Genomic DNA, 22,443 nt, shown 5'->3' on the forward strand with positions numbered 1-22,443 from the left:
CAAAAATGACTGGGAGACAGTACTGTACAATAACAAATCTTTAAAGAAAAGGACACTGAGTGCTTATCCTCCCATCCCATCAATTCATCCCTCTCTCACGGCTTTCTTCTCCTCCGCCGCCGCTGCCACCGCTAGATTGTGGACATTAATGACAGACAGTTGAAAGAGAGAAAGGCAGAGGGGAGAAAGAGGAGAAGAAAAGAGCTCAGTTTTCCACAATGCACGTCAAGTCTAAATGATCGCTGGCCGCTGAATAGCAGGAAGTGAGTCTCCTGTATGTACAAGAGCGTGCGTGTGTGTGTATGTGTGTGTGTGCGCGCGCGTGCTTGATTGATTCCATGCATTCAAAAGAGAAAGAAAGAGGGAACGCACCAGAAGAAGAACACCTTATAGAAGCCACAATGGCAGAATCTTCCGAGTTGAATTGTTGGGCAAGCTGTCACTCTGTTCTGTGTGTGTGTGTGTGTGCGCGCGCGTGTCTGAAGTGGGTCGGAACGGTGAGGCTAATTTACCACTTTTCCGACTCACTCTACGGGTTTGTCAAGAGCCATTTTGTCAAGTTGCACTAGTAGAGTGAGGCCATAGATGCATTTCCAGCAAAAGGTTATCGGAGATTTTAAGAGTTCTTAGTTACTTGGTGAGCCAGGAACTAAAAGTACTACTGCAGAAAGTACAATTCTACCCAGTGAGCACTTTCTTCTTTTGACCTTCAGACCTAAAAATAGATCATCATAAATGCATGTCAAGCTCACTCGGACCACGAGTTCATACATACGTTTCAAGGCCAATCCTGTTGCATTCAAAAATGGCGGGATTACTTCAGTTTCATGGAGAGAATAGTCTGAGGTTGAAGGAGTTCTTACACATTCGCCAAGCCCCCCCTCGAAGAATTTTAAGAGTGGCTGAGTTCATGCATACACTTTTTGAGGCCCTTCAGTGATTGCACTGCAGGAACAGCATTTACTTTACAGGAACACTGCATATTAAAGGAGAAGTCAACCCCCCAAAAATTCTTTTCAGTAATATTTTCTATGCACATCCACTAGTGAAAACATTGAGTTCTGGTTAATATTGCGTTTGTGGAATATGAGTTACACCTGTTTTCTGAAGGTTAGCCATGAGTTTTCAAAATCATTCGGCCATATTTGACACTGTGGTAGGAGTGCAACGCACCACCCAGTAACGAAATCTGTTTAAATAAACTTGGATATTAATCCTCATGGTATATGTCAAGCACCAAGTGGCCTAGGCAAGACCAGAAAAAAAAGAATTTGAGCAATTACTTTGCTACGTGATTATTTCACTTCCGTTTTAGAATTAAGTTCATTTTGCTTAAACTTAGAAAAGAATATAACATTTAAAAAAAGCAAACGCTGCAAAATGTATTCACATAAGCATGGTCTGGTTTTATCTAGCTTGATCTGCATCACAGGTTGAATGTGAACTATAAGCCTTTGTTTCCCGGGGAGGCAGGGAGGCGAGTATTCAATGTGAAACAAAAGACAACAGTTTTCATTACCAACGAGTGGACAAGGTGAGAGTCACTGTGAAAAGGTTGACATCTGTGTTTATTCAGACTACCGAGGCCGGACTGGATAAGCCAATTCGTCCAATAAACAAAGGATGTCACCATTTGGAAGGAATACAACAGATTTCAAATCGGCCGGGCGCAAACACACTCAAAGGTGCGCCGGCCGGCATGCACACATTGTACGTTACGGTGGCGATACGAGCTCTCATTGAAATGCAAGCTCCAACACATGATATGTCATTAAGGCAGACTTACCTGACTGGACACTTAATTTGGCATACGTGTAAACGAGATCTTGCGGAAGGATTGTTATTGTTGGAGTTTGCAGTGCAACGTATCATATTGAGAGCTGGTTCCAATATTGTGACTTGTATTGGATCTAGTAACTTGGTAATGTGAGGAATCGGGCTGTACCTGGTGATCCACTGGAGTCGTTCAGGCCCGGCGAGGCCTAATTAGGAGCTCCATAGTCAAAGATACAATCCAAGGATACCTTTGGTGATCAAATTTCAAAACAAAAGCAAGATTTTTAGCTGACAAAGTTTCATCATGAGCTACGTGCTAAACGTAAGAATAACGTCAAGATTATCACTTGCAGGTACAAAATAGATAAATAGATGGAAGATAAACTAATCGTTCATTTCAGACGGGGCTTTTTTCCTCTTACAGCAGGCATGTCCAGCTCCTAATCAGTTCCTGATTATTTGAATCAGGCGGAAAACAGGCAGGACAGTGGCCCTTGAGGACCGATTTTGGACACCCCTGTCTTACACCAAACAATATTAAACATGGGGAAATAGCATTTCAGTATAAACATTAAACACGAAACCTGTCTTATCTAGTTCAAATGTCAATGGTATACAATACAAACAAGTCAGGACTTCAATCCAGGCAGTCTAACCGAAATTTTAATTAACTATATTGCTTAATTTGATTACTTGGTAAGGATCGCCCATACAGTATTTTATCCTTCATATGACTTAAATGTATAAATTTCATACAAAGTACAAGTACTGTACCTTTAATCCGAAGAATATTATCAGGGGTCCATAAGGCAAAACGTTTCTTTCCGCAGATTTAAACTTCGCAGGACACCTGTGAATTTGGCGACCAGTAGTGACGTCACAGCAAGTAGCAGACTGGCAAAGGCGCACTGGAGTTTGCGTTTCCATCCATCCAACCGTGACCTGAAACTGCTTATCCTGCCGAGTGTCGCGGGTGTGCTGGAGCCTCTCCCAAGCTGTCTTCGGGTAGCAGGCGAGTTACAGTCTGAACCGGTTGCCAACCAATTACAGGGCACACATTGACCAACGAACATTCACACTCACCGTCAGTTGGGGGCAATTTAGAGTTTTCCTTTAGCCTGCAAATGCATGGTTTTGGAATGTGGTAGGAAACCGGAGAACCCGGATAAAGCACAGGGAGAAATGCAAACTAATTTAGTAAGGTCACGATATGATGGTACAGTCCCAACCTGAAGCCATCACAACCCAAAGGTAGGCCTGCACAATTCAGTGGGATTAATTACACAAACTGTATTTAAAAAATTGATCATTTCATGACTTTTGCAGTTTTGCCCAATTATCTAAAATTTTACTATTGTTGTAATTTACAGTGTGCAACTGTGTCATACTGACGGCTATTTTTAATATTTTTCATTATTGAAGCACATGTTACAATGCAAAAAAAAAGGATGGTTATTTATTAGTGAGTGCATGAGCCAATAAGGGGAACAACTTAAACAAAGAAAGGCAAATCCTTTTTTAATTTCTCCCAAAACCTTTTTTTTTTTGCCCTATTTACACTGTACAAGTTCAACAACTGATCCTTCCCCTCAGCATGTCGACACACAGCAAATCAAATAGCAAAATAAACATGCAACAAAATAATAAAAACAAGCTTATACAACAAGTCAAATGACTCAACAAATTAAATAACATAAGACATAAAAGGGTGTGAAATGGTATGGCAGAGGTTCACACTGGTCCATAATGTCATTGTGTCTCAGCACATTTGTATGGAGCACCAGAAGGCATCCAGTGGAATGATTGTAAACAGGAGGAGAACATATGTCTCGAGTTGTCTTTTTCCAGCTCGTGGCCAGACTGGAGATGACGCTTATGTTTGAGTAATGTCTTGAAACAATTCAAACATGCACGGACGGGATCGTAAAAGAGAGCACACCGTCCCGTAGCAAGCATGTTTGGAAGCAGTTTCACAGGTTGGTCTCATCCCACGTGGGGTCGTTCATGCTCTTCAACACCCTCCTGACGACCTTCTCCAGATCTTTGCGGGCCCTCTGCTCCTCCTCAAGCGACCGTTTCATCTTCTTGTTATCCTACAGAGGGACAACAGGAAGTGCATCCTTAATAGCCATAAGTAGGATTCATATTTTTCTTTGCAGAGGCGTATTGAACTATACAACGGGGAACAAACCGTAACGCCATGACATACGAGGAACCAAACCCGTGTGTTTATCCAGATGTCAGTCATTACTCAACAGATTTTTAGACTTTTGATTCTTGGGTCAAAGTTTTGAAATCAATGAATAATTTATTTATTTCCATATTGGCTCAGCCCGAGCAGCTCGTACTTTGTGGCCTGTGTGCAGTGTAGCATCCCCTAACTCTTTCCTTGACACTGCGTGGCAAATTTGGATTGAATGTTTTTTTTGTTTAAATCTGATTCAACAATTAATCCAAAAGAGACTGGTCAGATTGATTATTCAAATAATCGGTAGTGATCTGAACACCACTGCTACTTTTTCTTTGTTTTGGATTTTTTTTTTTTTTTGGTCACAGCAGACAGAGCTAAGGAGGATAAAAATGAATGATCAACATGCGACAGGCAATAGAACTTTTTTGTGCCTTCCACATGTCTGTCTTTGAACAGTGTCTTGTACCGTTAGTAAAAGATCGATTTGTTCAGCATTTACAGTACCTGTTTTAGCTCTTGTACCTCATCCCTCAGGGCATACACCACATCCACAAGGCTCCTTGAAAGGGGGAGAGAAGAAAAACAAAACAAAATGAGCATCACTACCAGGTAATGGGTTTCATCAAATATCGAGATTGTTTTCCTCACCGCTTCACTTTTCTTTAATATTCATATTTGTCATTTCTGGCATTGATTATGTGTTTAGCATATTTTTTGAACTATGATTTACACTTTCCATCTACCCATTTTTTATCCTCAATTTGGTGGCGGTTGAGCTGGCGTTGCTCCCAGCTGATTTGGGGCGAGAGGCAGGTCACACCATGAACAGGTCACCAACCACTCGCAGGGCAGATACTGTTGTGTCTTGTATTAGGAGTATGCAGGGCTATCTAACGTGGCCAGTATATTCGGCCTGTACACTGTCCTGCCTGGAGCAAAGAAAAAAAAGTTTTAAAAAAATAAATCAATACTTCTCTTCCATTGCGCTTTGTCCATTGCGACTGGAATCATCGAGCAGGACTTTCTCCTCGCCGGGAATAATCACATGGAGCCCCGTTTCCCTTCGTGGTCCTGTTTCAAGACAAAAAAACAAAACAAAAGGGCTCATAGACTTAAAATGTTGCTTTGTTTCACCTTCTCCAACAGTTGAGTCTCTTTTATTTGAACAAATGACAACACAATTTTGAGAGCAGAAGTGTTAGTTGTGCAAAGACCAGACCATAAACATGGAAGGGTGAAGAAAAAAAGTGGAAACTGAGAGATAGTGCTCCTTTGTAAATCAGAGTAGAAAAACAAAATCACCAGGAAGCGTGTCTACCAAAAGACAGATTTATTCCAAACTCATAATACAGCCATTTTTAGACTTGACTTAATTCTCGAAGAGACACTCTGAAGGCGTCGTTCGTGAGTTATTGAGACACGGTGCACGTCAAAGACAATGATGCTTCAAGACAGAATTCACCCTGCATGTCCCAAATGCTGACTCCACAGGATACAACTGTCACAAAGTATAGCACGATACAGGACAGTGATATTCCTACAGCTGACTAAATGTATTCCCCCCCCAACGCCCCATGGTAATTAACAACTATTATTTACAGAAAAGGGACGATGTGCTCTTTCCACTCTTCAGTCCACTGGAACAGTATTCTGAGATTGAGAGTTCATACAAACACTTCAAAACTGCCTGCCTTGGATTTAATCGTGAGATTAAGAGAGGTCATACATAAACCTCTAGCACACAGAGCGTTTCTGAGTTTCGAGGGTGTTCGTAAATCCTTTTCAAGCCTCACTCAGAACATTTCTCAAGATTGAAGGACGACATACATAGACTTCAAACCGACAGTATTCTGAGACTGAAGGAGTTCATACATAGAAATGGTTCTATTAAAATCCTTTTGTGGCCCTTCAATGCTTACACAATGCCGAAGGAAGAGCATTTACGCCACATTACTTTACAGGAACACTGAATATTTAATAAGTCTCCCTTTAAGAACTGTATCATACACACTTTAGGTAGATGACAAAAAAGTATAGCATTTGACACATTCTCGATCCACCCACTGTCCTGTTACATGATTGTGCAAAAATAATTTAAAACAATTCACCTTTTATCCAACCCCCCACCCCTACCCCGCCAAAAGACAAATAAACATCCTTCTTCCATGGTTGTTTTTGTAAACATTGACATTCAAATTAAATTAAACACAAGATTAAAAAATAAATACAAACAAAATAGAGTGTAACATGGACCATTATATACTGCTCTAAATAGATGCCAACTGCAGACTTTTTAGTACCAACACTGGAAAAATACTTCTTCATGAAAATAGTGACAAGCCAGACAACACTGAGGCAAGCCCGGACTCTTTTCCGAGGCTAAACAACAAGTAGCATGTTAGCTCGCCTAGAGTGTCTGTTTGGACATGAATTAAATCTGGTCAAACTTTGACAGCCTGTCGGGTAAGATGTTAAATATTCTGGGAAATTGGTTGAGTCTCTCCAACAATTTTAAAACCGGTATTTGCAATTTCCACTTTTCACAGAGCTGGAGGTAGATATGAGTTAGCTTAGCATATCTTAGCCTTGTGTAAAATACTAGAGGAAAGTTTAACAGCTAGTTTGGCTCAGTTGTTTGATTAAGTCCGTTTGAAATACGAATTTCTTTCTCAGTTTGAACCAAAGGCATTGCCCTTTGGTTTTAGGAGAGTTAGAATCAAGTCTACTTATATGCCAAGTGATCTGGAAAACAAACTTAAGAGGCCGTATTAATTTATAAAGCGCCATGGAAGTGCACTCCATTGACGTTTCTGTTACTTTTAGCGTTACTTCATACCAACTTTGTTGCTCAATTAAATGGGGTCCACACACCTGATTATTGGGCCGAATTGTTGCATTTTTCTCCTCTTACCATCAAAGTCAATAAAGGGCCAATTATCGGGTTTCTAAACGCTTATCCTGAGTGGTTATCTTGTGGTGTCGGGTGTCTAAGGGTGATTTTTTTTAAACCTCTCTGAAACACTTTGAAAACAACTAATAATCGTAACGTTCGATATTTACAATGGCACATACTTGTGTGCGGTCAGCACAGAGGTCAGCTGAGCGACGGGCTCCATGACTGTGACGTGAAACAAAATATTAGCCTAACAGGAAGGGACCTGAAACCTGCACTGTAAACAAGTTGTGTTGGGTATTTTTATGCAAAGTGCCTCTCAGGTCATTAACCACAAGGAAAGTTTGCTACAGCAACGTAGGTACCAGATAATCTAACAGTTGGTCTACTCCTCATTATTTTATGACTACTCCTTTGGTTGCGCTATAGCATCATGCTACCTCTCACAAATCAGTCTTGGTAGTATGACAAACTTCTGGTTTGGGGGAAGAGACTTTGCAATTGTCAGAGGAGATATTATATGTACTGTGTTGGTCGTTTGCTGTTCACAACACACAATAAAAACCGCTATAACGCACTTGATGATTTTATTTCTCGTCATGTGTGGGGTTTGTCAAATTTAAAAAATGGATTACAAATCTGTAAATCCGAATGCATGTACGCCAGGCCAGCTGCCGGCTCCAGAGTAATGTAAACAGTCGAGTGAACGGGGTTATGAAAAAGGGTACTCTATGTCCATCTCCCAAAATGTCTCTTAATAAATAAATAAAATAGTCTGCCGCCATGCTCCATCACGAAAAGGCATTCAGTTTCCAACAGTGGCTGTAGTTGGCTCTAATTTTATGTTCTCGCTCTATTAAAGCCCATTGTGACCACAGATTCGAATTACGGGGAAGAAAAATGTGAAGGCTAAGTAAGAGTTTGGGTCAACTGACATGCCGCTGTAATAAATGGCAAGAGGGACAGAAATCATGGCTGAAGCTGTCCGTTTACGTGTGCCATCTGTGCTATACGTTTGCGCACACGCGCTCTAAAACCACCAACTGGAGTAGAAGCCGGGCGCCATCAAAGTGAATACACTCGTTCCTGAACTACATCTGAATATCAGACAGGAAAGGCTGTCACCACTTCTCCCTCTCTCCCCCCCTTTTTTTTTTATTCCTACTGACATCTCTCAAATTTACTCTTACGGGCCAAAAAGAGAGTTTCCCACGTTTGTGCTCAAACGAGAGGGTCACATTCAAGATAAATGAACAGGAATGAGCAAACGCTTACTGCATGAAAGCTACAGAAAGAGAGGAGGCACATTGAAGGGGGAAAGTGGCAAAGGCAACAGGGAGCTGCGTTAAACATCCTACAACTGTCCCAAAATAAATAAAGCAAATAAATTAACAAAAACAACTGAATAAATATATACCTGTATATATATATTTTTTAAAAACGAATACAGACGATAAAAGAGGTAAGCGTGCTAGGTGGCACAGCAAGGAGAATTCTTTAGTTTTGGTGCGAGATGCAGCTCTTGCGTGGCACCGAGCCCATTCGGTATGAGTGGCTGGTCCAAATGGAGTCGTAGTCCGAGTCCTCCGAAAGGTCGGAGCTCAACTCCGGCCGAGACACGCTGCTGCGGCGGCCCGGCGAGTCCACAGAGGGCCGATCCGCGTCGGCCAACACGTGGTTGTGCATCAAGTCGGTGCCCTGCCAGGCTAGGATGGGGAGTGGAGGGGGATTGCGGGAATGTGGCGGGAGGGGTAGTGGTGGGTGGAGCGTTTGCGCAGGTTTTCATGCGCAACAAATGGCAAAATTGCGGGGGAGGGGGAAAAATGCGTGATGGGACAATGGAGCCAAGGCAAACGAAGAGAATGGAGAGAACAAGAATGGAAAAAGGTCAACCGGAGCGATGATGAGAGGAGGGAGATAGAAGAGGGAAAATATACTGTTAGAAGGCACAGTTGAGGACATAAGGGTTAATAAAGGTCAGCGAGACAACAAGAAACGGAAACGCTGCTCATTTCATGTCCATGTCACTTCTTTTTTCAAATTTTTCAATGCAGGCAGGGTGGTGGTCTCCCACTTCTGACGTTCAGGGCTTGAAACTCAGCTCTGGTTTTCTCTGGGTTACTCCCACATTCCAAAAATATGCATGAAACGTCAACTGATGACTCTTTTCCATAGGTGTGAACGTGAGTATGATTGGTTGTTTGTCTTTGTGTACCCTGCGACCGGCTGGCGAGAATTCCAGCGTGTATTCCAATTTCTTGAAAGTATCAGCTTCGAAGGGCTCCAGCTCATTCGCCCTTTGAGGACAAGTGATATAGAATTTACATCTTCATTTGGCTTTTTCTCCAAACAGCCCGCACTTTGGATAAAATACTAAAACACCCCCTTTGGATATGTGACCGGCTTCATACTCGTCGCTCTGTACCGCAGGAGTGCATTGAACACTTCAGCCGGAATGGGACACTAACGAGCAAGAATAGAAGAAAACGAGGGTCTCCTATGTTTACTTGTGAGCATGTGGCTGCACGGTTAAGAGGTTCATTCAAGAAGAGATTGAAGGCAGCAAGAAGAGCGAAATGGAGACAATGGGCTTCCAGAGCATTGCCATGTGCCTACGTTTCCATTTCAAGCCATGTACCTTCAAGAGTTCCAATGGTCCAACCCCGATGAATTTGTGGTTCTGAATTTGCAAATCAGTGTACTTTCAGATGTTGGGGGGAACCGACATTATCTGAAAATACAGGTTACTCATAGTTGTGCTAAGGGCAAAGCTATTAAATTGGCATAGGCAGCGCCTTTGTAGAATCTTTGTGGTGGTGTTTCATTTAATTCGCCCCCCCATCCCCCCTCTCTGTTTCGAGCCCGGTCTTTGAATGTAATTCAGGGACAGTCAAAACCGAAACTGAAGGTTGTTTCTGCTTCTCTCCCAAGGCAGCTACTAATAGTATGTGTAGTTTACCTCACCGTTAAATTTGGTATTCCCTAACCTTTATTACATGTAAATGCCATAAGGAGAATTGAATGACGAAATATCGTCTTTATAAAGTTCTAGAGCGCATATGCTTCCCCATGTGCAACATCACGTCAGTTTGTGCTAGCGTGTTATTAAGGCTAGGCTAATTGGGTGGGTTCATTTACATTTGCGAGAAGCATGGTGTTGATACTTTATGATCAGCTCCGATTTTAGCGCTTTGCCACCAACTTGTGGCATCTATATGCAATTTCGAAACCTTTTTGTGGGGTCGTCGATGATTTGCAGAAAGGCTAGGTTCCTATCCTCCACAAACAGCGAGGGTTCACAATGATAGGCCAGTAGACAAAATAACCGTCAGCACCATGTAGGTACTTTGTAATGGAAAAGGGATTTTTCACAGGCAGTATGGTTCTGTTCTGTTTGCTACGGTAGACATTTCTCTGCATTTCCATTCGAAAAGGTACCAACCGTACCTTCCCCCTTTCCAGCACGGTGGTTTTATTGGCAGTTGTGTCGAGTGTCATGAAAGACACTGTTGTCAATTAATTTTCAGCACATGTAACTTTTGGAAAAAGAACAACTTTTACACCTAATCTACAACTAACTTTAAAAAACTACAATTGATCCAAACAAGGTTTTTTTTGTTTTCCTTACTGGAGTTGAGCGTCTGCCTGGTCTTGGCACTGGTGCAGTAGGCCTCAATGACTTTTAGGATCTGGGCGTCTTCTTCCAGAGCAGCGGTGCCTGAAAAATAAGAATACGTTATTGGCTCCCCATCAATCAAGAAGAGAACGCTCTGGTCGGATGGACGCTGAAAGAGAGGGATTGAGTTAGCGATACGATTATTGTTGTGGTTGGTGAAGACCTGCGCTGCATCACGCTGAGAAATAATATTTTGGTTACAGTATCAGCGCCCATCATCCTGCAGATATAGAGAGGGAAGAAAACATACTCTTCCTCAAGGCAAACTCCTCCTCCGACTGTTTCCTCTCCGGTTTGCGCTTGGGAAGGAGTTTCTTGACACTCTTCGGACTTTTACTTAGATCCTGCGCACAAACGGAGGACAACCATTGCTGACTTTACAGGAAAAATGGATAAGTCATAAATAAATGATAAAATACATTTTCTCAGCAAAAATCAAGGAGCTGATAAAAATTAATTTTGTTGCAGATGAGAAATTTAGCATGTCGGCCTTCCTGTGTGGAGTTTGCGTGTTCTCCCCATGCCTGTGTGGGTTTTCTCCGGGTGCTATTACTATTTTCCACCATTTAAAATCAATCGCCGATCGTTAATTCACATCATTCATGGACTTTCACCTCTTTGTAGCAGAGGGCTGCAGAGGGTCGCAGTGGGGGCGCGGGCCGCAGGCAACTTAAGCTCCAGGGTTTGGGTGTGTTGGGAGGTTCCAAGGGGCCCCACATCATGGTGCTGTGAGACGTCCCATGGGAGGAAGGGTGAGGGAGGGTGTGGTAGGTGGGGGCCACCGTCATGGCCCTCCCCTCCGCGTGCCGGGACGGTGTGACAGGATGGGATGGAAGCTAAGGAGACAAAAGTGTTTCAAATGTATTCTAAATTGGATGAAAGCAGACACGAAAAAGGGGTGTGTGATCCTGACCGTGTGGCAGGGAACAGTGAGAGGTTTGTGGCTCGGTGCTGTCGCTGCAGTGTGCTTGATCTGCCGTGTTAGATGTTCAACCCAGTCTTGCAGGTCCTGTTGGTTGGTGCACGACACCTGAAGACGGTCAAACATGGGGCCTGCCCAAAAACAAAATGTCGAAGACCTTTTGAGAACACGCAACAAAATGCCGCACGTTGCATATGCCGAGGCGGTTTACCGCTGAGCTCAAAGGCATTTTTGTGAGCTTCACAGTCTTCGAGCTTGCTCACCGACATGCTGGCCAGAGGCAGTTTTCCCTGCGGATAGAAAACACAGCATGAGAACTGAGACCAGAATAAATAAGAATCACGGGAGCACATTCCTCGACACTAACCTGGAATATGAAGCCGCTCATCCTGGGGCTGGCCGACAACATCAGGAGGACGTGGGGGAAAAGCATGAGGTAGCGCTCATTCTTTTCCTGAAGGATGATCAAGAAAAGGCAGAGAGAGAAACGTGCTTTCTTGATGTGTATTGAGAGCCAATTTAGTTGTAAATTTCTAAAATTCACAGTCTTATGTTCATACAGTAGCAGATATTAAACCAGAAATGCAAATATTTTCACTCACGGCTTTATTGAGGGTGACGTCTACGAAGGAAAAAGTGCATCGTTACCTCTGCCCCAGGACTGTGCACCAGGACTTGGCTCATGTACAGCACGGAGCCCAGGGTTTTGATGTCATCACCCTCCCACAGCCGAATGGATTCAGTCAGGATCTGCAGCTCGAGCTCCTTACGCTTGCGCACTTCTTGGCACTGCGCCTGGCACAGCGGAAACAGGCGAGCAAAATTCAAATCATCGCGCAAGAGTCTGAAGCGAAAAGCTATATGCGTGGTTTGCCTTACTGAAAGATGTTTAAAAGTAGCCATGCACTTCTGGATGTCACTTCTGTCAGGGTGACTCTCCTGAAAGACATCAAATGTGTTGTGTCGTGATGACAAAAGACCTTAGATTAATTACTCTTGTAAGAATGCAGATATTCAGGCACCTCCATGTGGCGCTCCAGCTCTTTGAGCAGGGTGGGGTACTTGTCAAGCCTCATGAAAGGTTTACTAAGGCCCGTGGTCAAGGTGAGGATCCCAGGGCTGACGGCACCTCGGCCCTCCATGAACTCCCCCAACGTCTCACTTCAGGACACAATGACAATTGGAAAAAATAATAATAAAGTGATCGCCGGGTTTTAAAGAGAAAGCGGCTTGAATGGAGCCGGTGCGTTCAAAGACGGACCTGTGTTGCGTGAGCACGTTGACCGCGCAGGGGTGGTTGGCGCAGTAACCCACATAAAGAGCCTTCATTTGAGGCATGAGGTTGAGAAAGAAGCCACCCACCCTTTGCTGACTCTCTGGAAGCCTTAAAGAAATGACAACAAAGATTAACAAACTTACATAACATTGGGTGCCATCTTTACAAAACAATATAAAAATACTCCGTTTTGCTTTCACAATATTTAATATTGTGGCAGCACTGGCATAAACCAGGAGTGTGTTTCTTTGTCAAGTAATGTGGCCAAAAGATGAAAAAGGAAAGTGTGGTTCACCTGACCATAGATATTTTGAAGCACGTTTTAAAAATATATGTTTCAGATGATTCCAGCCGGAGTTTAAATTATTTTCACTTTGCGTGTATCATTGGACGACATCATGAAAATAGGGAAAAGAAAAAAGTAAGATAAAAATGAAAAAACAATGTCATGTTTCTCTTCATGGGTTTTTTTTCTACTCAAATGTTACATTTAAACTATATGATGGATTTTAGTGTTCAATTCACAGCACATTGCTATGGGGGGGAACAGAGGTGTCAAGATGCATAACCAAGGCATTTATGGTGCTTTTTCAGTCTTTTTTTTACCTCAAAATTTTAAACTAAATTAAAAAAATAACTTAACTGTGCACTATTGATTTAATGGAAATTTGTTGCAGCTGCTGTGAAAAGCACGACATAAATAAATATGTATTGTTTTGTGTTATTTATAACTTTGTAGTACAGAAGACCAACACTAGAGGGCTCTACATTTGTGTTACGAAACAGGCTTTTGCCACTGCTGTTGCTGCTGCAGTGGGACTATGCTGGAGGAGTGGGAGTGGGGGATATACTTGGTGCATTCCTCCAGTGATTGGACGAGCATCTGTTGGAAGGTGCTGATCTCCTCCAGGTTTCCCAGGATAAGAGCTACATCAGAGCCGCTAAGCCTGGAGGCGGAGAGGGTTTGTGACTGTTTCGCAGTATTCGTTTTGCGCTGTGGCTCTGACTTGTGCAATGCGGTCGTACCTTTCGAAGCTCTGAAGAGAGCGCAGGTAATTTGTCAGGAGGATCTGGAGGTCCTTGGAATATTCAGTCTCTGTTTCCAAAATGTTCTGCAACACCTATAATACAAGACGATAAGCTGAGGTAAAAAAAAAAACAAACAAAAAAAACATGATCAATTCAGAAACTAAAGTTGAAACATGCTTACCAGGTTGTAGTACGTCTTGCTAATGGCAGATGTGTCAAAGCCTTTAGGCGGACTTTTAAGGGTACCGGATTTGGGTGACACTTGCTTGTCTATGGGAAGAGAAATACAGTGATACCCCATCGGCATGAGCGATTAAAAAAATTCAATTTAAGCCTCCAGACTAAACATCTTAACGTCTGTAAAAAGACAGTAATGGCACCCACCGGAGCCTTTGACTTCACGGACGTAGTTGCTAGGAAACCATCCCGTCTTGCCGTTGAGGGTCCCCTCCCACCAGCCCCCATCCTCCTGACGAGTCACCCCAATGATGTCACCCTTGTTAAAGGTGAGCTCATCCTCGTTGGTTTGCAGAAAGTTGAAACGCGCTTTCACCAGCAGCTGCTGCCCACTGTTCTCTGACATGTCCTGAAAAGAATAACAGAAGAAAAAAAAAAAATTGAGAAGCACTGCTCGACAGTCACGACAAAGAAAACCAAGAATATCCAATGACATGTTGACACTAAACTGTTCTACTTTCCAATTTAGACAAGGCTTTGGTGGTGGCATCTTGTAGAATTTCAGAAAGAGAACTAAAACTGCAAATAGGTGAAATGATCAGCACACACTTGGCGACAGCATCCGCAGATGTGACTCAATTCAGTTCAATAGTTGGACTTACCAGACTGCGAAACTGGTTCTGCAGTAGCTTGGAGGAACGACCCAGTGAAGCCTGGGAGGCGAGAGACTCGAAGGACTTGATGCGATGGGCGGAAGAGTGTCGGGCGCACACCGAATCACTGCCCACGCCGATATCTGGAGAGGAGAGGGCCAGAATAAAAATACCCCAGACCTTGTAGCTGCGGTCAGCGCCCACGCAACACGTTCATTGACTACTCGACTGTCTTCCAACACGAACACCCACTCGTACACAACTCCCGACACACAGAGTTGGACTAACCTGCCGTCACTTTATTCAGAGCCACGAGACTACTCAGCACCTTTGAGAAGTTCAGACCGAGAAACAGGTCACTGGCCTCAAACGGCTGTGGACGAGACAAGAGACGGCGAGAGAAGATTGATAGCGTCACAAAACTTCAAACGTTCCCACTCACAAGACGCAGCGATCCATAATACTTGTGGTTGTCACCTTTCACAGAACTGATGAGGGGCACGGGGAAACAAAACAAAACAAACTCAGCAGATTTGAACATGAGCAGCAGCCATAAGGTCATCCCTTGTTCCCACACTCCATATATTATTGTTAATTATGTGCCGACATATGAGCTGACAATTAGTGAAGAACCCCAGTACAGTGAAAAGGCCGATGATATTCTTTGTGTCAATTTTATTGTACCTTCAAAGTGATTAAAAAGTACAGTTCACTTACATCGGGATTATATTGATGGGCTTGATCAATATATGAATTTTAGTTTAAAACAATGATAGAAACACCACTAAAAATGTTGGTTTCGTAAATGATTTCAGTAAATGTTTGATTTTCAAGAACGCATGTTTGAATAGGAGACGCTTTTCTAAAGATTAATGGTGCTCATCGTGAAATGACTTTGTTTGGTTTGTTGGGCTTCAAGCTAAATATGATGTGTGCTCTTGCTCTGTAAGGTGCTTCGGAGTATAAGGCGCACCTTCCACGAATGCCCTATTTTCAAACGTTTTTCATATATAGATTTTATAAGGCGCATAGAATAGAAGTGACAATAATGGTTGTGGTTGCGTTATACATCCGCTAGATGGAGCTGTGCTCAAGGCAATACAATACAATACAATACAGCTTTTATTTATACAGCGCTTCGACAACCGCTGCAGCTGTAACAAAGCGCTTTACAGAACAATTAAAACACTATGTCCAAGAATTCAGAATATTGATCCATATATAAGGCGCATGGGATTATGAGGCGCACTGTCGGCTTTTGAGAATGGAATGTTTTGCGCCTTTTAGTGCGGAGAATACGGCCATAAAAAATGTGCTAAAAGTGTTTTGTTTTGTTTTTGGATAACCTATGATGCCAATAGCATGAGCATTATCTGCGGCAGCACTGCGAACAATCAGAACTTGTAGAGACATGTTGATAGCGGCAAAATGAAGACAGATGCCATTAAACCTCAATGTTCATGTCAGTGTGACTCTCTGTATGAATGGCAGCGATTGTATCTCTGATGATGAGGAGCGGCTCTTCCTGCATCGCACGGGTTATTTGTGCGTCAGTAATGCTGAAGATGAGCGACAGAGAATCAAATCTTTATTCATCTTCCGCTCTGATTGCTGATATGCCTCAAGGTGATGTGTGGATGTGCCATTGAGGTTTTTCAACAGTGTGACGAAACAAGTATACAGGATTTGTGTGCATGCTTTACGGACTAGAAGATTCGCAGAAAATGCCCCATTTAGTTTGTGCGCTTGGTAGCATATCTCAAAACGGGCCCTTTTTCAAAGGTTCACCAATGAAACAAGAGCGACATGATGATGGCAACCCAATGCCTGTCTGACTCAGAAAATGTTGAACACTAAGACCTAAAAAAATATATATTTTTTAAAAACACTATGGAGGCAAAACATTCCAATAATAGTGGTGGCCAATTGTATGCATGATCTCGCTTTTGATTGAATTATGAAGTTTGCAGGTTTTCTAACTCATGCCGGAGCAAATCTCGATTGAGGTTACAACAGTCCCCCCCCCCCCCCCCCCACTACCCTTGAATATCTGAAAGTTGTACCAAAGACTCAATCATCTCTAAAGAGTATACATAGGAAAATAGATCCATATTTATATGCAAACATTTTCAACGTCACTGCCCTTATAATGCCAATTCAGAGGCGGCGTAGCAGACAACGTTTGTCTATGCGGCTGGGCGTCGTCACCTCAAGGCAAGTCGGAGCCCATGCACACAAGACGCACTTCAAAAGGTGCCGGCATTTCTGGAAAGTATTCACTTCAGATCTCAACATGAATTACTCGGTTTCCAGTGGAACTGCAACATTTGGTGTTTATCCACAAACTGGAAATCCCTTTGCATTGCCATATGCTGATGTAACAGTTGTTGTTTTTTTTTGTCCAAATCACACAAGCAAATCCGAAGTGCGTACAACAAACCATGTGAGATCACTCTATTCCCTTATTGGTATGAGAACGTCAACAAGTTGACGGTTTAGTCTACGGACTAACCCGGTCCTCCTCAACCGTTTTCTGCCAAGTACCGGTTCATGGTAGAGTATTTCAATCCATCTGTCCGGCCTGGTACCAAATGACCGGCGAAGCAGTCCTCTACTCAGTGCTCAGCAATAATAGACACGCTAAGCTAACTTAGCTGGAGAAGCTTCAACAAGTTTAACCAGACACGATGATTTTAGTGGAAGATGCTTTGCTCCCACAAATGAGTGATCAGGCAGAGACTAACAAGGCTTTTAGCTTCTTCAATCCGTGTTAACTTTAAAAGGAGCAAACTGTGAGTTGCACTTTGTGAAAGACATGAGACAGGCACACACAGAAGCGTCATTTGTATAATGAATACATTACAGATGTGTAGTCTACAAACACTGCCGAGAGCGTTCTAGCTAGCGATTGTTGACAATACCATGTCAGTACTCAACTTTTGGAGGAGAGCGCACTTTAGAATGAAATATTAAATCTGTTTGACAGATTTAAACCGCAAACCCACTGACCTCGAGCAGTGAGCCGACACAAACAAACTTCCTTTTCTTCAACGTATTCAGCAAGGATGCTCCTTCGCAGACATTTCAGCTGCGTAGGACTGCTGAAGGGATTGTTTCATTTGCGCACGTTCTCTGGTCCCGAATCTCGTTGGTTGGCGAACCGGACAAGAGGAGCGGCACTGAGAAACACTGACTGGCATTGTCAGAAAGAGCGAGCGGCAACGACGCAGTGTGTGGGGGCAAACGCATCGCTTTACTAAGGGACTGTAGACTAATATCTACAGTCTCCACGCCTCATCGCTGTACAGCATGCCAATTTTTGACAAAATCCACAAGGTCGACAAAACGTTCTGTACAGTATTTCTAAAGACTGTCAGCTGTTGGGAAGAAAATGTTTATATTTTTGTTTTTAAATGATTGGGCCTGAAAAACGTTTCTCTTTTGGTTTCATTCAATACAGTATTGTATATGTAAGATGACTTCTTCACGGATTTCACTTATTCGGGCGCAATCAGTTATTTACAGATTGCTCCAAAACAGATTGATTCATTTTCCTGAGCAAAAAATACATGAATTAAACTTGTTCGTAGAAAAAAATGGGCCATCTTGATGTTATAGGACCTTGAATGTCTTTCATTTGTTTTATATTTATGGTGTAAAACTATTTTTCATACAAATACGCTTGTGGTGACATTGAGAGGTCACAAAAGGCGAGCAATGAACTTGCTTACAGAAAACCTTCGAATACCTCATCACGCAGCACAAGAAGGTGTTGTAAACTGAAAAGGCTGTGTGCTTTCAGTTGGAAAAAAAGACAGACTTTGCTTTGCGTTTCGAGTACAAAGAAACACTGTTCACGTTTCTGATATGGGTGTTTTTTCACAAATAGATGATACCCCAATTGAGATTAGCTGCTTTGTAAGTGCTCTGATATTCTAGCAAGGTCATGTCTGATTGTTGTTTCGGAATCGAGAAACGCTAAGAAAACACATTAGTGTTATTTTTAGTGGCCGTTCCAATCAAACGCAATTTACCATGAGCTTGAAGTAGTTGTGACAACAAAGCCACGCTTGAACAGATACATTTGCATTCATTAATAGTACAGCTTAGAGAGTCTGTATATGTTAATCCAAATTGGAGGCGTGTAGACAGGCAAAAGGGCGACTATTCCGTCAGTGACTGTCTTGAGAAGTTTGTTAAAATGTTACTAATGTGGTCGCCACACAGCTTCAAGGCAGCCGGGCGATGGGTGCTCGCTCCCCGGCTGCAGCCTCCTCCCCCCTGCCAGCACAGCGGCAAGCTTTGTTTCACAATCTCCACTCCAAGCGTTTTATATTAGCATTTAAAACTAAACTTGGGGCGAATCTAGAACGTTTTGGTCATGTTTTAAATATCACGTACGCCGGACTCTTACCTCGACGCGGAAAGATGTGCAGCCCTTGACAAACTCCTTTATGTTGCTCAGACACTCGCCGTCGTTCTTTGGCTCCTGGTAGATCTGTAAGGGACGTGGAGAGCCAACATTAGCGGCTCATTTCCAAATCTACGGCTCGGGCCTTAGTTTCTTTCGCGTTCCAAATGATTTAGTAACCTCCGAAGAGGGTAAATATAAACAATAATAGTGGGATCCACAACAACACTGCGGACCGAGCTCTGGAGCTTGTGACACCCCGGAAGGCTGTGCTCATATCGCACTGTGAGCTCCCATAGCGAATTGAGAACGGTGAGGAGCAGGGTTGGATTCACATCGGAAGTGACGTCATCAAAATGGATTCCCCTGATGTACATTGACAAGCTCTTAAAAAAAACATTGACAAGCTCTTCGCGTTTAGGAAAAGTAGAAATCAATATTCAAAGACCGTTTTGTTTTTTGTTTTTTTTTTTTCAGAAAAGCGAAGGGGAATAAACACTTAAGAACGCCGAGGTCCAACAAGATCGAATTGAGACAGATTTGTCCCTGTTTGCTTCAGTGGGCAGCAGTCACACGGATTTGAAACATTTGAATAGATTTTTTAAAAATGTGATTCAGTGGGTGCTTGAATTCTAACACTGTTCCACGTAACTCTATTCTCGACAGTCTATTATCGTTATTTCGGGAGCGTTTGATTTTTTTCCCCCCTGGTCAATCAGATTTTAGCCTCTGTGTGCTGTCATGTCAATCTAATCTGCTCAGGACTGGTGCCAAGAGCAAGTGCACGGCTCAAACGTAGAGAAATGATTTCCTTGTGCACACTGTGTGTTATTTCTTTGTATTAACGTGTATTTTCATTTATTTCTACAGTCCACTATATTTGTTATTAATTACACACTGATAAAAATTAAAACCAGGAAAGCATACCTAATTAATATGATTCGTATTCATTTCACTGTGTTCGGTAACATTTACATTTCCAAACAGATTCTCGAAACTATAGTGCTGCAGCTATTGAACATATCGCACTTGTTATCCTATTGATTAGTCTAAAAAAGTGTATCAGTTAAATGCTGATTTTGTATTATTAAACAATAATGTGCATGTGAGGTGCCATTCTCACATTTAACTGTAGTATCTGTGACTTTGAAAGTATATGGTTTTCAGAGGCAGGGTCTGTCCTGGTGAGTGACATGGGCATCGGTGAATGAGAGTGTAGAGTTGGCCAGCTGTTAGCTGCATAGCCCATTAGCAAGTCAGCATGTTGAGAGACTCGGCATTAGCAGTGGCCATCAACAGTTTGTGTATGAATGAGCATTTTTCTTACAGTTTTTTTAATAAAGCAATTGAAAGTGCACCAGTGGCCGTGCCTATCCTGGATAACTTGTGGGTGCATTAATATACATTCACTCTATCGAATATAGGTCATACTAAGTTATCCCAAATATTAGACATTCTCAATCTTTTATGGATTTTTTTCCCTCCTGGCTCACCATCAACATGCATACTTGTTTCTACACAGAGTGGTGTAAAGGACTGCAGTAACAGTTCATGTGGAAAAATTATCCCTGGAAAGGTTTGAGGCAGAGATTTTTCTTCAATCTTTGTAATCAAATTATTTGAGTCAATTATTGTTGCAGTCATGCTCAGACATCTGTGAACTCAGGTTCCATTCTACGAAGCATGTGAGGGAAATGTGGTTAGGATTGCACGACTGTCCGTGTTTTATGTTATGTGTTGTGTTTATGAATTTACTTTCTGTTAACTGTTTTGTTAAGCGCTTCGTTACAGCTGCCGCTGTTGTGAAAGCGCTATGTAAATCAGCATGTGTTGTATTGTTCAGATACTTTTTGTGACATTTGAGTTGGGCGCAATGAATATTTTTTTAATAACGTAAAATGCAATACATTTCTTGGCTCAATAAAAATGGCAAACAATAGACAATAAAAAAATAGCAGACGTGGGCATTAAATCAGGATGGATATCAATAAATTAGTCTGCCTTTGGTGGTTATTAAAAACTATTTTCTCTACATTTTGGTGTATCTTGGACGCTCTGAATACTTTTTACCAGGCCGATTTAGTTACCACCCTTGGGGTTCCTGTCGAAACGGGGCCCGGGCAGTTTGCTGACGGACACAAACACCACACTGTGTCTTTAAAAAAAAAAAAAAAAAAAAAAGAGGGTGGGGGGGCAGGGGGGCCATCTGCGTTTGCCTAGCCAAGTCAATGGCGGCTTATAGCTACAGTATATGGTCCACATAAGCACATCATACTCATCTGGTATAAAATGTCAAACCTTAAAAGGTGCTGTCAGTGTAATAATTCCCATGCTATAATAATGCATTTGTGTTATTATTTTAAAGCAAGTGCGCGAGTGTTGTTTTCCACGCACAGCAATAATAATAACGTCGTGACCTACTAACGAAATCTCCTCATGGGCCAGTGGGCAAGGAGAGAAGCCAGACAACAAACCGCGTCTCTTCCACGGATGTGGGCAGCACACAGACACGCCGACCTTATGCGGAGGGAGGGAGGTTGGGTGCGAGGAGGGGAAAGGGGGGGGGGGGGGCGTTGAACAATCGCGCTCTTACTTTCTCCGTGGATCCGGGGCTGAGGCGCTCCAGGAGCCTGCAAAGCACCACACCATCCTTGAGGGAGCTGTGCAGGAAAGCCTCGGGGTCCGCGATGCTCTTCTTGGGCGACTCGAGCACGCCGAGTGTAATGAGCCATGTTACCGTTTGCTCCGCCGAATTCATGTCCACATTCGAGTCGATGAAAGCGGCCGTGGAGGGAAAAAGAGGGGCGGGGGCGGGCGGGCGTGTGTGTACCTCGACAGCTCCTGGCCCCGCTTCACGCTGTCATCCCGGAGCATCCACAGGAATGACGATGCACGCGGGGGGAGTAGGAGAGAGATAGAGAGAGGAGGAGGAGGGGGGGGGGGTCCGCCTTCTCCCCTTCTTCCGTGGTGTGTTTCCCCTCCCTCAATCTGTCAGACTCTCTGCTGATGCCGCCAGCCGCTCGATGATGTCACGCACGCGTGTGTGGGTAGAGGGGGGGGGGGGGGGTTGAATGTTTTCACGTGCCACTTCCTGTCTGCGGGGCAGAACATAAGGTACACCATGTGCTCCGATGCATTTAAAAAATAAGAATAACGCTCAGTTTTGATTGCAGAGGTGTTGTTGCACTGCATCCGATTTCGAAGGGTTTCTTTCAAATAGGTTAGGCTAGTTTTCAGACACGTTTTTAGGTGACACCAGGTGTCACTAACGTCCTGCCTTTCGGCACAACGTCGCCCCCAAGGACCACTTAAGTAGCCCGCAGACCTTTTTTTAAGAATAAGTCACCGTTTGTGTGTGTGTATGTGTGAGTGTTGTTGTTCTCAATCAAAAAATAGTGTGAAGTGACAATTAGGGTCACTTCAAGAGATCAACTGGGGT

The 22,443-nt window shown here is 43.1% G+C and overlaps 1 protein-coding gene and 1 long non-coding RNA gene across 4 annotated transcripts in view; both read right to left on the bottom strand.

Moving 5' to 3' along the window:
* Window positions 1-2,830, bottom strand: part of LOC127611646 (uncharacterized) — a 93,197-nt gene extending 90,367 nt beyond the window's left edge. The window contains exons 1-2 of the long non-coding RNA XR_007965401.1: window positions 2,551-2,830; window positions 1,946-2,024 (exon numbers count right to left, since the gene is read on the bottom strand). This is a non-coding gene — a long non-coding RNA (uncharacterized LOC127611646). The remainder of the gene's footprint in view (window positions 1-1,945; window positions 2,025-2,550) is intronic.
* A 448-nt stretch (window positions 2,831-3,278) lies between these two features.
* arhgef7a (Rho guanine nucleotide exchange factor (GEF) 7a) lies at window positions 3,279-22,062 on the bottom strand. 3 transcript variants are annotated; one of them, XM_052082239.1, is made up of 21 exons: window positions 21,598-22,062; window positions 19,008-19,091; window positions 14,882-14,966; window positions 14,603-14,736; window positions 14,148-14,349; window positions 13,945-14,033; window positions 13,761-13,855; window positions 13,586-13,681; window positions 12,720-12,842; window positions 12,481-12,619; window positions 12,338-12,397; window positions 12,107-12,253; window positions 11,826-11,912; window positions 11,670-11,748; window positions 11,450-11,589; window positions 11,151-11,372; window positions 10,787-10,880; window positions 10,489-10,578; window positions 4,939-5,038; window positions 4,472-4,526; window positions 3,279-3,869 (listed from the first exon to the last, which is right to left on the bottom strand). In XM_052082239.1, the coding sequence occupies exons 1-21, from the start codon at window positions 21,760-21,762 to the stop codon at window positions 3,747-3,749; spliced, it is 2,409 nt and encodes an 802-aa protein (XP_051938199.1). In that variant the 5' UTR covers window positions 21,763-22,062; the 3' UTR covers window positions 3,279-3,746. The 3 variants fall into 3 exon arrangements, with proteins under 3 accessions (XP_051938199.1, XP_051938201.1, XP_051938200.1); XM_052082241.1 differs by lacking the exon at window positions 21,598-22,062 and adding an exon at window positions 19,155-19,269; XM_052082240.1 differs by lacking the exons at window positions 3,279-3,869; window positions 4,472-4,526; window positions 4,939-5,038 and adding an exon at window positions 5,283-8,566 and having other exon boundaries at window positions 21,598-22,059.
* Between the last annotated feature and the right edge of the window lie 381 nt (window positions 22,063-22,443).

This window comes from Hippocampus zosterae, chromosome 12 (assembly GCF_025434085.1).
Source record: "Hippocampus zosterae strain Florida chromosome 12, ASM2543408v3, whole genome shotgun sequence".
Lineage (NCBI taxonomy): Eukaryota > Metazoa > Chordata > Actinopteri > Syngnathiformes > Syngnathidae > Hippocampus > Hippocampus zosterae.

Excerpts from the sequence above, each read along its gene's own strand:
- arhgef7a (XM_052082239.1), bottom strand. The coding sequence starts at position 21,762 with ATGAATTCGGCGGAGCAAACGGTAACATGGCTCATTACACTCGGCGTG. Across the intron at positions 19,092-21,597 it reads GCCCCGGATCCACGGAGAAA|ATCTACCAGGAGCCAAAGAA; the intron begins GTAAGAGCGCGA and ends CGTCCCTTACAG. Across the intron at positions 11,913-12,106 it reads TGCACAGTCCTGGGGCAGAG|GAAAAGAATGAGCGCTACCT; the intron begins GTAACGATGCAC and ends ATCATCCTTCAG.